The sequence below is a fragment of the Cervus elaphus genome, chromosome 19 (genome assembly GCF_910594005.1).
Source record: "Cervus elaphus chromosome 19, mCerEla1.1, whole genome shotgun sequence".
In the NCBI taxonomy this organism is placed as follows: domain Eukaryota; kingdom Metazoa; phylum Chordata; class Mammalia; order Artiodactyla; family Cervidae; genus Cervus; species Cervus elaphus.
Genome location: NC_057833.1, coordinates 36,934,913 through 36,952,052, shown reverse-complemented (window position 1 = coordinate 36,952,052; position 17,140 = coordinate 36,934,913). Strand labels below are relative to the sequence as shown.

The 17,140-nt window shown below is 37.7% G+C and overlaps 1 protein-coding gene across 5 annotated transcripts in view; it reads right to left on the bottom strand.

Annotated features, from left to right (window-relative positions):
• The window catches only part of VPS8 (VPS8 subunit of CORVET complex), a 287,556-nt gene that overhangs the window by 232,490 nt on the left and 37,926 nt on the right, over window positions 1–17,140 (bottom strand). For all 5 annotated transcript variants that reach the window (XM_043874824.1, XM_043874826.1, XM_043874823.1 and 2 more), the window contains 5 exons: window positions 13,672–13,825; window positions 13,513–13,572; window positions 12,145–12,252; window positions 6,813–6,893; window positions 4,525–4,695 (listed from right to left, as the gene is read on the bottom strand). In XM_043874824.1, the coding sequence (XP_043730759.1) occupies window positions 4,525–4,695; window positions 6,813–6,893; window positions 12,145–12,252; window positions 13,513–13,572; window positions 13,672–13,825 (574 nt within the window). The remainder of the gene's footprint in view (window positions 1–4,524; window positions 4,696–6,812; window positions 6,894–12,144; window positions 12,253–13,512; window positions 13,573–13,671; window positions 13,826–17,140) is intronic.

Sequence of the window (17,140 nt, the reverse complement as noted above, 5' to 3'; positions counted from 1 at the left end):
CACAACATGTCGTGGCTGTTGTAAATAGTACTATGAATATTAGACTGCACGTATCTTTTTGAATGACAGTTCTTTCTGGATATATGTCCAGCAGTGGGATTGATGGATCATATGGTAACTCTATTTTTACTATTTTAAGGAACCTCCATACTGTTCTCCATAGTGGCTGGACCAATGTACATTTCCACCAACAGTGCAGGAGGGTTCCTTCTTCTCTAACTCTCTCCAGCACTGATTATTTATAGATGCTTTGATGCTAGCCATTCTGACTGAAGTGAGGTGATACCTCGTGTTGTTCCGATTTGCATTTCTCTAATAACGAGCAATGCTGATCATCTTTCATGTACCTATGAGCCATCTGTATGTCTTCTTTGGAGAAATGTCTTTTTAGATGTTCTGCCCACTTTTTAACTGGGTTGTTTGTGTAAAGAAGCTGAGCTGTATGAGCTGTCTGAGACCACAGATTTTTATATGCTGCATTTTCACTTTCATTTAGTTCAAAATATATTCTAACTTCCTTTGAGATTTCTTCTTTGACTTATGGGTTATTTATAAAGGTGTTCTTAACTTCCAAATATTTGAGTTTTCTCCAGATTTACCCAAATGATTCTTTCAACGATTTACTGTTGTTTGCTTTATGGCCTAGCATATAATTTATTGGATGCCCCATCTGCACTTGAGAAAGTTTGTAATTTGCTTTTGCTGGGTGGAATTCTCTATAAATATCAGTTATGTCAAGTTGGTCAATAATTCTTTTTAAGTCTTCTGTATATCCTTGATGGTTTTCTGTCTACTTATTCTATTAATTACTAATAAAGGAGTTTTGAATTTTCCAAACCCTAATTGTAGACTTGACTGTTTCTCCTTTTAGATTTGTTATTGTCTCATATATTTTGAAGGTCTGTTATTGGGTGCTTAAGCCTTTAAGATTATTATGTCTTCTTGACAAATTAATCTTTTCATCAATTTGAAATTTCTCTTTATCTCTGGCAATATTCCCTACTCAGAAATCTACTTAATCTGATATTAAAATAATTAGCCATTCTAATTATTAGTATTTGCACAACATGTCTTTTTCCTTCCTCTTACTTTTAACTTATCTATGACTCTATTTAATGAGAGCTTTTTGGAGACAGCATAGAATTGGTTCTTGCTTTTTATAAATCCAGTATGACAATCCCTGCCTTTCAACTGAAATGTTTAGACAACTTCCATTTCCTAAAATTATTGATATAGTTGGATTTAGATTATCTTATTGTTTTCCACCTGTACTACCTCTTCTTTTTTTATGCTTCATTGAATTTAATATTTTTAACATCCACTTTTTTGCTACTATTGACTTATAAAGGGATACTTTTTCAGTGACTACTCTAGTGTTTATAATATGCAGCTTTAACTAATCTCAGTCTACACTTACATAATATACTATTTGATGTATAATGTTGAGAACTTTACAGTAACATATTTCCTTCTCCCCACTCCCTGCCATGTACTATTTCTGTCATCCTATTACTTCTACATATCATTAAGTATGTACCACAAAATATCATTACTTTTGTTTTAAACAGTCAACTTCTTTTGTTAAATGACAATATTAAGGTATAATTTACACACCATAAAATTCACTCATTAAGTATATGATATGGTAAATGTACAGTTGTTCAACCATCGCCAAAATCCAATTTCAGAATATTTCCATCACTCCACAAAGATAACTTTTACCTACTTCCAGTCAATTCTCATTCCTACTCTTAGTCCCAGTCCTATTAATCTACATCTGTCTCTATAAATTTACCCTTTCTGGACATTTCATATAAATAGAATCAAACACTACATGGTCTTTCCATATGGCTTCCTTCACTTAACACAATATTTCTGAGGTTCATCCATGTTTTAGCATGTGTAAATAGTTCATTTTTTAAATTGAGGAATAGCATTCTGCTACATAGACATGCCACATCTTGCTTATCCATTTATCAGCTGGTGGACATTTTGACTGTTTTGACTTTTTGGCTATTATGAATAATACTGCTATGAACATCTGTATACAAGTGTTTTTGTGGAGATATGGCTTCATTCCTCTTGAGTAACTAGCTAGGAATAGAACTGCTCTATCACATGGAATCTTCAATATTTTGAGGAACTGCCAAAATGTTTTCTACAATGGCTGCACCATTCCAACAAGCAAAATATGAATGTTCCAACTTTTCTGCACTGTAGTCAACAGTTGTTATTGTCTCTTTTTGATTACAGCTATCCCGGGAGGCATGAAGTGGTATCTCATTGTGATTTTGATTTGTATTTCCGTAATGATTAATGATGTTGAATATCCTGTCATCTGCTTTTTGGCCATTTGGTATATCTTCTCTGGAGACTACTGCAGATTATGTCAGATGAGCAATCTGCTCTTACACTTATTGCTGATCCTCTGCATTTAATGTGTCTTTTTCCTCTGCATGCTCTAATATTTCCTCTTTCCAATTCATTTCAATCAATCTGTTCATTTTACTTGTGTTTGGGTTCACTGAGCTTCTTGAACTTCTCTGTTTATTGTTTTGGAAAGTTTTTGACCATTATTTCTTCTAATTTTTTCTCTCCTCTCCTTCAGAAATTTCTACTAAACATTAGGCTACTTCACGCTACCTCACTGGTCACTTTTTTTTTTTTTTAATTTTTTTCGGTTTCATTTTGGATAGATCCTATTGTTCTATTTTCAAGTTCACTAATATCTTGAAAATTACTGTTTTTGTTTTCTGGTTTTTTCCCTTGATTTTTTTTTCCCAGACAGGAGAGCAAATCCAGTCCCCACTATTCCATCATGGCTGAAAGTACAAATTCAAAGTCTATCAGTGTTTTTAATAATCACTCAGACTGCCACCACTGCCACCGCCGCCACAGTTGCTAAGAGTCAGGGAGAGCCGATCTGGGGGCTTCCCAGGTGGCTAAGATGGAAAAAAAATCTGTTTTCAATGTGGGAGACCCAGGTTTGATCCCTGGGTCAGGAAGATCCCCTGGAGAAGGAAATGGCTACCCACTCCAGTATTCTTGCCTGGGAAATTCCACAGAGGAGCCTGGAGGGCTGCAGTCCATGGGGTCACAGAGAGTCAGACATGACCAAGTGACTGACACTTACACTTCCAGACAAAAGAGAATGTCTAAGTGTGGGACCATAATTATTCTTAAGCTAGTGAATTCTACTGAATTACCATTTCTTCTTCTGGATTTTCCTAGTTTCTAAATTCTGAAAATACTGGAAGACTCTTTCACATATATTTATGCTCTGAAGTTCTAATATCTCAGGGAGATTTGAGCAATGGTTAGATATTATGTTGTAGACACTCATAAATATGACCTTCATTACTATTTTTTTTTCCAAGAAATTATGCAGAGAAGCTCAACAAGAGTCTAAATTTCCTGCTTAAAGATTACTGATTAGGAAACATGAGATCACAATTCCAAGTAATTTAACTGTAAACTACCTATGTAAATGGGCTTCCCAGGTGGCACTAGTGGTAAAGAGTGAAGTGAAAGTCACTCTGTCCTGTCCAACTCTTTGTGACCCCATGGACTATACAGTCCATGGAATTCTCTAGGCCAGAATACTAGAGTGGGTAGCCTTTCCCTTCTCCAGGGGATCTTCCCAACCCAGGGATGGAACCCAGGTCTTCTGCATTGCAGGTGGATTCTTTATCAGCTGAGCCACAGGGGAAGCCCAAGAATACTGGAGTGGGTAACCTATCCCATCTCCAGTGGATCTTCCCAACCCAGCAATCGGACTGGACCCCCCTGCCAATGCAGGAGACACAAGAGATGTGGGTTGGGAAGATCCCCTGGAGGAGGGCATGGCAACCCACTTCAGTATTCTTGCCTGGACAAGCCCAGAGACAGAGGAGCCTGGTGGGCTACAATCCATAGGGTCGCAAAGACTTGGCACACACACCTGTAAAAATTGCTAAATGCCATTGTCATTGCTTAAAATATAGTAAAATTAATACTAAAATCATAACTTTTAGGTCTTCCTTCTCTGCAGACTCCTACATTTCATCTATCTCCCATTCCTAAAGAATTTTTCTCTCAAAGCTCTCTTTGCCTTTCAATGACTGCAGTGTTCATACCTGTTCAAGTCTTTAGCAATTATCCATATACTTCCAAAGCCTTACAAGCTACCTGTCTCTCTAGTCTTTAATTCCTTAAATCAGGCTTGTTGTCACCATATAAAACTTTCTAAAATATCTTGCTTTTACAATTTCTTTCTTATGAACTTTAAATTTCACTTCATTATTTTTAGTATAAAAGTTAAAATTCTTTGGTATTAGTCACATTTCTGAACAGAAGATAACAGGAATTATTGTTTTAATTCACATTCTTGGATACTTACATATAAATTCACAACCACTTCAACCCAGTTAGTGGTTTTCAAAGAAACATCAAGACATAAAGATAACCCCTCAGAATTCTTAGAATAAAACAACAACAAAATATCAAGTTTATCAAAACAATACTAAAATAATGGATCACCCTTACCAGCGCCTGGCTCACATTTCCTCCAGTGGCTAGTGATTTGAAATGGCTGCTATTATAGACCAACTGAACTTCTGAGATCTCTACTGTTTCCAGTTCCTCCTGAGTTTGCCGATCAATCACATGCAACTTCTCTACACTGTCCAAGAGCACAATTGTGCGTGAGTTTATCCACTATAATTCAAGCACACAGAAACACAAAAGTGAGGCCCATTCCACATCATCATCCAGGACAAGAAGAAAGCTTGGCCACTCAGTTAAATGACACTGAGGACCTTAACCATTTAATCAATCAGGTGATGACAACACAATCACAGCAAGAACTACTCAGTACCAGCCCAAGGAACAGCAGATGCACAGCACAGTATTGAGTTTTGATGGTATTAAAGTGATTCATAATATAAAAGAAGGCTAACTAAGAGCCCTAATAGATATTATGGGATAAATTGTTTTTTACCAAATTTTTTTAAAGGTACTACATTGACACAATAACTTAAAAGTGACCAACTTTGCATTTCTAGTGTTTTGACATTAATCAAACAAAATGGTGAATGAAACCTCATAAACCTAGCTGGTCAAAGAATGATCGTTAGCATTTAAGTATTACATATTTTAAAATGGAAACTATTTAAAAAATATATATTTCCTTCAAAACATACCTACAAATTACGGCAGAGTTCTTTGCTCTATTTCTCTATATAGTCTGAATATTTGTTAATGAGTACTACTACAATTTTAAAAGTAGTAATAATGCTAAAATCTGCCAAAGGATGTCATTTTGATTAAATTTCTTGGGTTATATATACAATTTATTTTCAAAATATTTTTTTGAAAATTCTCAATTCCTCCCCAAGAAATAAATGAAGTCTTAAAATCTGCACAATTAGAATTCTAAATTAGCCAGAACAAAGTATTTCCCCTGCACTTTCTCTGATACTAGTTTTGGTTTATTTATATGATCTCTTCCCATGCTCAGAAATTATCTGCATAATCAAATAACAATCAAAAACAATCAAGGTGAAAATGGATCAATTTTTCTATTTTAACTATGCTACATGTGTATATGCTTTATCACTGTAGTGGCTGCTGTAAGGGAAGGGTTTGGTTTTTCAAAAAAAACATTGTCTCTCAGAAAACAGAGTTTGACACTCAAACCATTTACAAAGAACTTTTGTAATGTGCTCTCTTGATTACTTTGAGAAACAAAGTACCATTCAGAAAAGACACATTATTCAGCCTTGTACAAACTTAGTGCCAGATTTTACACACTTTCAAAAGTCACCTGGTTAACAGAAAGAATGACCAAGAATGTTAGCATGTTTAGCAATTATTCTTGGGATTAGACTCTCACTATTTTAAGTGTTGACACGTTGTAAACAATCCTTTTAAAGGTAACTTACAAAGCAATGCAGTTAGGGGTCACATCATGCATATGTCACAGGACAAATGAAAAACACTCACTGTCCTACTATTAGAATGACTACTTGTGGTTGGGAAATTTTTTCCAGGGACAGAATCATATGCAGATGTTTACAGAGTTATACCTCAAACAAAAAAAAACCAATATACCTCAAACATCTTAAATGCAAGTGACAATGATGAATTCTAGAAAAATATATTATACAATTCCACAAAGGATTCTGGTAATGACAAAACACTGATGTCTAATATACATGGGAAGAGGTTGAACAAAATTATTTCATGAAATGTATATGGGAAAAAAGTGTTATTTCTAAATCAAGTTTGTGAGATTTAAAAAGCAATGTGCAACTAAATTAATAAATCATCTATTATAAAAATTGATACGAAAGGAAATAATCTTTTTTTTTTAAACCAAAAGGTTGCTCAGGACCGAGATGCATGGTAGAGAGAACTCTGCAAAATTTTTTAGCCACAAGAAAATAGTATCTCCTAAAAAAAGAAAAAAAGAAAATAGTATCTCCTGAACCAATGAGGACATACTCAGAAGTACCAAAATGTGTTTACAAAGAAAGCCCAGCAATGACCCTGAAAAAATTATTCTGATCTACCCTTTGAGCTATTCAAGATTTTAAAGAAAACTTTTGGTGATCTTGCCAGTGTTCAGCAGGCTGAAGGACAATAAAAATAATGTGTAGCATCACACCAATATCAAGACTTTTTTCAGTACAAGCAGTACTTCACTTCTGTCCACATTTTATATGATCCTAAAGGTCACGGTTTATGGCAGAAATCCTGGGAGCCTTAACAGAACATGGACTCAAAACAACTACATAAAGTAATTGGGGCTATTTCATTTCAATAGTACTCACAGTAAAGTTGATGAGATCATAGTATAGGTGAAGATGCTTTTGCTTAGTAACATGTATCGCTCCAGATTCGTCTCTCTTAACCTGATGATGAAATAAAAACAACCTGAGATTTCTTAAAAAACTGAAAATAGAACTGCCACATGACCCAGCAATACCACTTCTGGGCATACACACTGAGGAAACCAAATCTGAAAGAGACACGTGCACCCCAGTGTTCATCGCAGCACTGTTTATAATAGCCAGGACATGGAAGCAACCTAGATGCCCATCAGAAGACGAATGGATAAGGAAGCTGTGGTACATATACACAATGGAATATTACTCAGCCATTAAAAAGAATTCACTTGAATCAGTTCTAATGAGTTGGATGAAACTGGAGCCCATTATACAGAGTGAAGTAAGCCAGAAAGATAAAGAACATTACAGCATACTAACACATATATATGGAATTTAGAAAGATGGTAATGATAACCCTATATGCAAAACAGAAAAAGAGACACAGATGTACAGAACAGACTTTTGGACTCTGGGAGAAGGCGAGGGTGGGATGTTTCGAGAGAACAGCATCGAAACATGTATGTTATCTAGAGTGAAACAGATCACCAGCCCAGGTTGATGCATGAGACAAGTGCTTGGGCCTGGTGCACTGGGAAGACCCAGAGGGATCGGGTAGAGAGGGAGGTAGGAGTGGGGATCGCGATGGGGAACACATGTAAATCCATGGCTGATTCATGTCAATGTATGACAAAACAAAACCCACTACAATATTGTAAAGTAATTAGCCTCCAACTAATAAAAATAAATGAAACACACACACACACAAAACCTGAATATCAGCTACTGTTTGAGAGACTTTAAAAAGTTTCTCACCTAGTCAATCCACCTAGAACATGATTTCCATTCAAAATATGGGTAAAACGAATACTGATAACTAAAGAAACTATTAAACAAATGAAAAAAATCACTCACAAGGGTATGTAGTATATCTGGTATAATCCATGGTATGTCTGGACAGTGGTTAAGCTGTCAGTTTAGGCAACCATGTTTTAAATGCACTTCACTTTATTGTGCTTCCAGATACTGTGTGTGTTACAAACTGAAGATCTGTGGCAACCTTGCGTCCATCTATTGGCACCACTTTTCCAACAACATTTGCTCGCTTGCTTCCTGTCTCTGTGTCATGTTTTGGTCATTTTTGCAGTAGTTCAAACTTTTTCAGTATTATTTGTTATGGTAATCTGTGATTAGTGACCTTTGATGTTACTATTGTAATTGTTTTGGCTTTTTTTAAGCAATAAAGTATTTTTTAATTAAGGTAATTACACTGCTTTTCTTTAGAGATAATATTATTACACACTTAAAAGACTAGACTACAATGTAGTGCAAACATAACTTTTCTATCTATGCCCTGGGAAACCAATCAACTTACGTGACTCACTGCATTGCAGTATTTGCTTTATTGCAGTGGTCTGAAACGGAACCAACAATATCCCCAGGATATGCCTGTACTGGCAAATGTAACATTCACTCTGTCATACTCAGAACAAACTAACTTCATCACATCAATAGCTGTATTTAGCCAAAGTTAAAGCATAAAATAGGATTAGTGGCATGGTGTAAAAAATGTAAAACAAAAGTACATTAAAAGGAAAAAAAAAGGTGCTGCAGTGACCAAAACTAGGCTTTTCTGAAATATGATACTAGCATAGCTCAAACAGCCCGAAATTTCCCAGGACTTCAAGTGTTAATATTGTACTTATATATGCATATGTATACACTCTATAATCTTCAGCTGTCCTTATCATTTGTTCTGTTTCTGCTCCAAGGCAACAGAGCACTGAAGAAGACAGACACAATACAGTGACCTGCCTGAAACTCATGACATTCAATTCAACTTGGGCTTTCTTGCATACTTCCCATAGCAGTGTCCTAGAGGTCCTTCTTTCCCTTTACGTCCCAATTCCTCTTTGCCTTCGAGTCCCATCACTTGTCATGTTGACCTCACCAGATAACAAACAACTGAGACCATTTAATGTGAGCCCTTCATGTCTTCCCATCTTTACTTCCTAAGTCACTTCCCCAGTAAGAAAGAAGGCTCTGGTAAAAGGAGCTAGATCTACAACCACGTGTTTAAGAGCAAGTTCCACTATTACAGCTGAGTCACCAAAGGTAAATCATTTCTTCTTCCAGTTTCATTTGTAAAATGAAAATAAGAAAGCACCAAATTGTTTTGTATCTTGCATATGTTGAAACTGTTTCATAAACAAAAATATCAAGGCCAGCATTAACTATTTTAAGATTGGCTGAAGTCCTTACTAAAGAAAATCGCTTCACCTGTATAAACTCTGAATCCTACTCCCTCCTTCACTGCTTAATATTACCCCTCCTCTGCTAATATATTTAATCACTTCTTTGAAAGTCCTTTATCCTCTTGCTATCAGACAGGTTTCTGACTTATCCATCTTCAAAAAACAAAAATTTTCCCCTGATTTACTTCTTACAGAAAATTAAGAACTTTTCTCCTCTTGCAACCAAACACTGTACTCAGTAGTGTGAGTCTGTTCTTCTAGAAATCCATTTCTTTAACAACGCTCTATAAATTCAGCTTCCACTTCAATTCCGCTGATGATTAGTCCTCTGAAATGTTTCTAAAAAGCTACTTCTTACATATCTGGTGGCCTTGCCTTCAGTCTTCTTCCTTGATCTCTCTTTGGTATTGATATTACACTGGAATTGATAATGTCCTGAAGCCTCTCCTCCTCCGTCTTTTGTGATGCTATAACTGTTCTACTTCCCCACCTACCTCCACATGCCTTTGTAGGATCCTCCTTTCTTATTGCCTTTGTTTTCCTTTTCCTTACACGAGTGTCCACCAACGTTATGGGATGCTCTCGCTTTTGATTTACAGAGCTTCAACTACCTTCTCAATCCTGGAATTCGCATTTGTACCCCAGACCTGGTTTGCCAATCAGCCCAGAGAACATTACTCAAGTCTTACCTTCACTTCCAACCCAACACTATCCTTCCCTAACTCTACTCTTTGAATATGTCATGCTTCTAAAATACAAAGCCAGAAATGCAATGTTTTATGTCTTTCAGTCCCCATGAAAAGCCTTGTCTTTCCTTCAAAATGCCATCCCTAACTCTCACTGCAACCATCCTTGTCTAAAGACCTCACTTGCTTTATTACAAGAGCAAAACCCTTTATTTCCCTCCAACCTCCTATAATCGGTTCTTTTTTCTATTTCTACAGTGCTATTCCTAAAATGTCACTTTGATCATATCACTTTAATTATCTAAAAACCTGTGATGGTTCCCCCTTACCAATCTAGGGCAATTATTATACAATCTAGATCAGAGGTTAGCAAACTTCTTCTGTAAAAGGCCATACAGTAAATATTTTCGGATCTGCAGAGCATACAATCTCTGTCATAACTACTCAACTCTGCCACTGTTGTGCAAAAGCAGCCATAAATAAGACATAACCAAATGGGCATGAAATAAAACTTCACAAAATCAAGTAGCCAGCCAGGTCCACAGGCCATAGTCTGCCAACCTCTAATCTAGATCCATGCCATATATTCAACTTTATTTTCAACAATAAGTTTCTCCCTGTTATTAATTCTACTAACATTTATTACTGACCTTCTACATATTTAAGTACTGTCCAAGTAGTTGGAATATAGCGGTAGGGTTGGTTTTAGACTTATGGAGCTTTCAGTCTAGTGAAGAAGAAAAATATTAAATAAGGAATTTAGAAGTGCTGAATGTTATAAAAGAAGGTATTATGGATGTTTGTAGTGGGAAATGCTAACTGAGGTCAGTAGGTCAGGGAAGGCAACGCTAATCATGAGCTAGGATAATGCAGAAGAGAGCACAGAGCTTTCCTGGCAGAGATGTTGGCGTATGTAAAGACACCAAAGCCAAAGACATGGAAGCATCCTAAATGTCCATCAACGATGAATGGATAAAGATGTGGTACATTTACTCAGCCACAAAAAAGAATGAAACAATGCTTTTGCAGGACCATGGATGGGCCTAGAGACTGTCATACTAAATAAATCAGACAGAGAAAGACAAATACATGATATCGCTTATATGTGGAATCTAAAAAAATGATACAAATGAACTTATTTACAAAACAGAAACAGGCTCACAGACATAGAAAACCAACATTGTTACCACGGGGAAAGAGGGAGTGGGATAAATTAGGAGTTTGAGATAAGAAGACACAAACTATTATAGATAAAAGATAAACAGCAAGGTCCTACTGTAAAGCACAGGAAATTATATTCAATATCTCATAATATCTACAATGGAAAAGCTGGAAAAGAATATACATATATAAACTGAATCACTGCTGTACACCAGAAACTAACTCAATGCTGTCAATCAACTATATGTCAATTAAAAAAAGAAGTAAAAAGACACTGAGGCAAAAGACGAGTTAGGAAGCTACTTCAGAGCCTGGGTTAGAAATGCCTGTGATTTAGGCTATGGAAGCAGCAATAGGGGAGACAAAAAAAGGAAGTAAATTAGAGTCAGCAGGATGTGCGATGGATCAGGAATAGAGAGAAAAATGCAACTGAAAGACAACTCCTGGGTCTCAAGCTGGAGAAACTAGGTGGACAGTGAGGCACTCGCTTCACTGAGCTGGGAAAGTCAGGAAGGGATTCCACAGGCACGTTCTTATCTCTGTATTTCAGTTCATCTTATTTCCCCCAACATGTACATCCAGCCCTCCTGGAGTATTTGCCCTGTGCCCTTCATAAAGTCTACCACAGCCTCTGTAATCCACACTAATCTCTTCATGCTCCCAACTTATACCAAGTTTTAAATTCTCATCACATAGTAGAGTCCTTAAACTGTCCTCACTAGTAGCAATGAACATACTGGTTTTGCCTTTCAAACCATATTTTATCCTATTTTTAAGAAGAAATTAAGTTTTATATGTCCTCCAATTGCCTTGTGTCCATTACAATGTAAAGGACATAGTAGGTGCTCAATGATACTTGCTTTATTAAACACACTACATGTAGGTAGGTAAGCCATTAATACAGACCTATGTACATTCAAATATTTACACATACACATAAACCATTAATTATTTGTTAGTCAAAAGAGATGGAAATAAGAAATACACCATGAGGAGGCATGGAGCTGAGGGTTTTCCATGTTAACCACTAAAGCCTCAAAAATTAAATAGGTCACTCTCTCTCCAAAGAATTATGATAGTATATTTCTTTGACACAATATTAAATTACTGGTGAATCAGAATGATAACCTATGACAAAGGACTTCAGCACAGATGTAGCATCATATTAGGACTTACCAGGAGAAAATGAACAACATCTCCTCTGCAGAAGGCAAGCATGGGATTCACATAATTATGCACTGCCACGAAGTGCCAGGCCAGCAATGGAACACTAGAAGGATCCATCTGGGTAAAAAGGAAAAAAAAAAAACAAAAAATTATTGTTAACACAAGAAGAATGAAAACTCTGGTTTAAAACAGCAATGGACTGGTGTTCCTTGATAAAAACTTCTAATTTCTCATTAAAATTCCAGTGGAGTACGGATTGATTGGGAAGCGTCAAGAGGGAACCTCCTTTGTGGACAATAATGTTCCGCATCTTGACAGAAGTTTGGGTTACTTAAATATCTATATTTGGCAAAGTTTAGCAAGTGTACACTCAAGCTCTGTGTGTTTTGTTGTATGTAAATTTTTCTACCAAAGGAAAATCTTTGAATACTGAACTGTACTTAATCATATGCATGTTGAATATTTAGGGGGGAAAAAAAGAGTACTAATTTCTGCAATTTACTTGGAAGCACATTTTAAAAAAATAATTTGATGAATGAATGACAATAAACAAGTATATAATGAAGTATACAATAAAATACTAATGGTCAGAGTTTTACAATGATAGGTATATAGATGTTTAATGTAAAATCCTTTCAGCTTCTCTATTTATTTGAAAATGTTCATAATAAAATATTGGGGGAAAAAATCAACAAAAACAAAGATGCAAACACATACCATGATAAATCTCAATTAGTCAATGAAGGTCACCTAAGAACAGTTAATGTTGATTTGAGCAGGCTCTACCATCTGAAAGGGCAGGCCTGGGGCCCAGAGATAGAGTACCAATAAGAAAACTGAAGAGTGAGCTCCCTCATTACAGGGCCTACTTTCTGAACTAGTCTTGGTTCTATACCATCATTCTCCATCACATCCCATCCATGCCTCTCCTTATATATTCACTGGAAGAAAACATCACTTTGCAAGCATCCAAGCAGGAAGGAAAAGAGATACTGAGGTGTGCATAATACATTGCAAGAAGCATCCCCCAAAATGAAATATCACAAGCAGAAGAAACCCAGGAAAGAATACTTCAGAACAATTCACACTATGTTACGGTGGGCTGCTTTCTCTCAGTAGTTCAATATCAAAGCAGCAGCTGTTCATGGGAGAAAACTTAACAGAATAAAGGTAGGAAAGTATAGATCTTGTGATCCCCAGGACACTGCTCTGGTTGCCAGCTGACACTGTTTTGGTCACATCAAGGTAAGCAGACAGAGAGCTGATTTCCATTCTACCTAGCTTTCTGACAGCCTCACAGAATTCGCCACTCGTGAGTCATCTCCCCCAACCTCCCGACATGGTCTTTTTGCCCATTAGATGTACAGGCTTACTCACCCGTCCATAAGGAAAAGTCATCCACACTTTCAAGGATGGCTTCAATCCAATGACCAGTATCTTTACGGGAAAAAAAATATATTTTAACTATTTACCCTGCAATTTTCAGATTTTTGGTATTCAAAGTGTCTTAAGTTATGAGCTTCATCTTCTAACTACCTTTGTTAAGGATGCCATAGCCAATAAGGAAAACTGTGTGATGGGATGATCTTTCAACTCGGGCTTAGAGTGGAGAGGTTCAATACAACAAACTTCACCCTTGGAACCGCTGAACAGGCATCGAGATTCACAAGTTCTCACTCCCATCACTCTCCTGAAAAGGTAACACAAAAATGCAGAATCAACTTAGCAATGATCCAAGGCACTACATCTCTACAAGAGATGACTACAAAAGCCTCCTGACCCCTACTCCTGCCCCCAACAATCCAAACTCCATATGACATCAGCACGTCCTTTTCAACGTAGGGTCAGATTTACCACCTTCTCCTATGGCTTCCCCCTCTCCAATGGCTTACCACTGTAGACAAAATAAAATCGCCTCTTACCAGGTTTAAAAGGTCCTATATGATTTTATGTGATCTCTCTCCTGCCTTCACTCCTCTCCCACTGCTACTGCTCCTGATAAACACATGCTACAGCCACACTGGCCTTCTGTCCACCGCTCCAGCAGGTCACGGTGTGCCCACCTCAAAGTTTTTGTGCTCGAACATCCCTCTGCCTGGAACACTTCTTCCAGGTCTTTCCATTTGTTGACCAGATTATCGTTCAGGTTTTTGTTTAAATGTCACCTTCAGAGAGAAGCCTTCCTGAATTATTCTCAAATGCACTCCAGCACACTGACCTGTCTTATTTTCTTCACAGCACTCATACCTAAAGTTATGTGTTGGTTTATTGTCTGTCTCCCTACCCCCACCCCAACTAGAATGTAAGTTCTACAAGAGTAGCAACCTTGACCGGTTCACAGCCATAACTCTGGTATCTAGAACAATGCCTACACATAGGGGATAGCCAATAAACATCAGCTGAATAAATCAACAGTACTGCGGTAGGCGCTGAGAGAGGGTATCAGAGGCCAGACAGACAGAAATCACAATCACAGAAACTAACCAATCTAATCACAAGGACCACAGTCTTGTCAAACTCAGTGAAACTGAGGCATGCCGTGTAGGGCCACCCACCCAAGACATACGGGTCATGGTGGACAGTTCTAACAAAATGTGGTCCACTGGAGAAGGGAATGGCAAACCACTTCAGTATTCTTGCCTTGAGAACCCCATGGACAGTATGAAAAGGCAAAAAGAGAGGCCACTGAAAGATGAACTCCCCAGGTCAGTAGGTGCCCAACATGCTACTGGAGATCAGTGGAGAAATAACTCCAGAAAGAATGAAGAGACAGAGCCAAAGCAAAAATACCACCCAGTTGTGAATGTGACTGGTGATGGAAGCAAGGTCCAATGCCGTAAAGAATATTGCATAGGAGCCTGGAATGTTAGGTCCATGAATCAAGGCAAATTGGAAGTGGTCAAACAGGAGATGGCAAGAGTAAATGTCGACATTATAGGAATCAGCTAACTAAAATGGACTGGAATGGGTGAATATAACTCAGATGACCATATCTACTACTGTGGGCAAGAATCCCTTAGAAGAAATGGGAGTAGCCATCATAGTCAACAAAACAGTCCAAAACGCAGTACTTGGATGCAATCTCAAAAACAATAGAATGATCTCTGTTCACTTCCAAGGCAAACCATTCAATATCACGGTAATCCAAGTCTATGCCCTGACCAGTAATGCTGAAGCAGCTGAAGTTGAACGGTGCTGTGAAGACCTACAAGGCCTTTTAGAACTAACACCCAAAAAAGATAGCCTTTTCATTATAGAGGACTGGAATGCAAAAGTAGGAAGTCAAGAAACACCTGGACTAACAGGAAAATTTGGCCTTGGAGTATAAAATGAAGCAGGGCAAAGGCTCATGGAGCTTTGCCAAAAGAATGCACTGATCATAGCAAACACCCTCTTCCAACAACACAAGAGAAGACTCTACACATGGACATCACCAGATGGTCAACACCGAAATCAGATTGATTATATTCTTTATAGCCAAAGATGGAGAAGCTCTATACAGTCAGCAAAAACAAGACCGGGAGCTGACTGTAGCTCAGATCATGAACTTCTTACTGCCCAATTCAGATTTAAATTGAAGAAGGTAAGGAAAACCACTAGACCATTCAGGTATGACCTAAATCAGATCCCTTACGACTGTACAGTGGAAGTGAGAAATAGATTTCAGGGACTAGATCTGATAGAGTGCCTGATGAACTACGGACGGAGGTTTGTGACATTGTACACGAGACAGGGATCAAGACCATCCCCAAGAAAAAGAAATACAAAAAGCAAAATGGCTCTCTGAGGAGCCTTACAAATAGCTGTGAAAAGAAGAGAAGCAAAAAACAAAGGAGAAAAGGAAAGATATACCCATCTGAATGCAGAGTTCCAAAGAATAGTAAGGAGAGATAAGAAAGCCTCCCTCAGTGATCAGTGCAAAGAAATAGAGGAAAACAATAGAGTGGGAAAGACTAGAGATCTCTTCAAGAAAATTAGAGATACCAAGGGAATATTTCATGCAAAGATGGGCTTAATAAAGGACAAAAATGGTATGCTTCTAACAGAAGCAGAAGATATTAAGAAGAGGTGGCAAGAATACACAGAAGAACTATACAAAAAATATCTTCATGACCTAGATGATCACAATGGTGTGATCACTCACCTAGAGTCAGACATCCTGGAATGTGAAGTGAAGTGGGCTTTAGGAAGCATCACCATGAACAAAGCTAGTGGACGTGATGGAATTCCAATTGAGCTATTTCAAATCCTGAAAGATGATGCTGTGAAAGTGCTGCACTCGATATGCCAGCAAACCTGGAAAACTCAGTAGTGGCCACGGGACTGGAAAAAGTCAGTTTCATTCCAATCCCTAAGAAAGGGAATGCCAAAAAATGCTCAAACTACCGCACAACTGCACTCATCTCACACGCTAGTGAAGTAAGGCTCAAAATTCTCCAAGTCAGGCTTCAACAATACATGAACCGTGAACTTCCAGATGTTCAAGCTGGTTTTAGAAAAGGCAGAAGAACTAGAGATCAAATTGCCAACATCTGCTAGATCATTGAAAAAGCCAGAGAGTTTCAGAAACACGTCTATTTCTGCTTTACTGACTATGCCAAAGCTTTTGATTGTGTGGATCACAACAAACCGTGGAAAATTCTTCAAGAGATGGGAATACCAAACCACCTGACCTGCCTCTTGAGAAACGTGTATGCGGGTCAGGAAGCAACAGTTAGAACCAGACATGGAACAACAGACTGGTTCCAAATAGGAAAAGGAGTACGTTAAGGCTGTATATTGTCACCCTACTTCTTTAACTTATATTCAGAGTACATCATGAGTAATGCCGGGCTGGATGAAGCACAAGCTGGAATCAAGATTGCTGGGAAAAATATCAATAACCTCAGATATGCAGATGACACCACCCTTATGGCAGAAAGTGAAGAGGAACTAAAGAGCCTCTTGATGAAAGTGAGAGAGCAGAATGAAAAAGTTGGCTTAAAGCTCAACATTCAGAAAACTA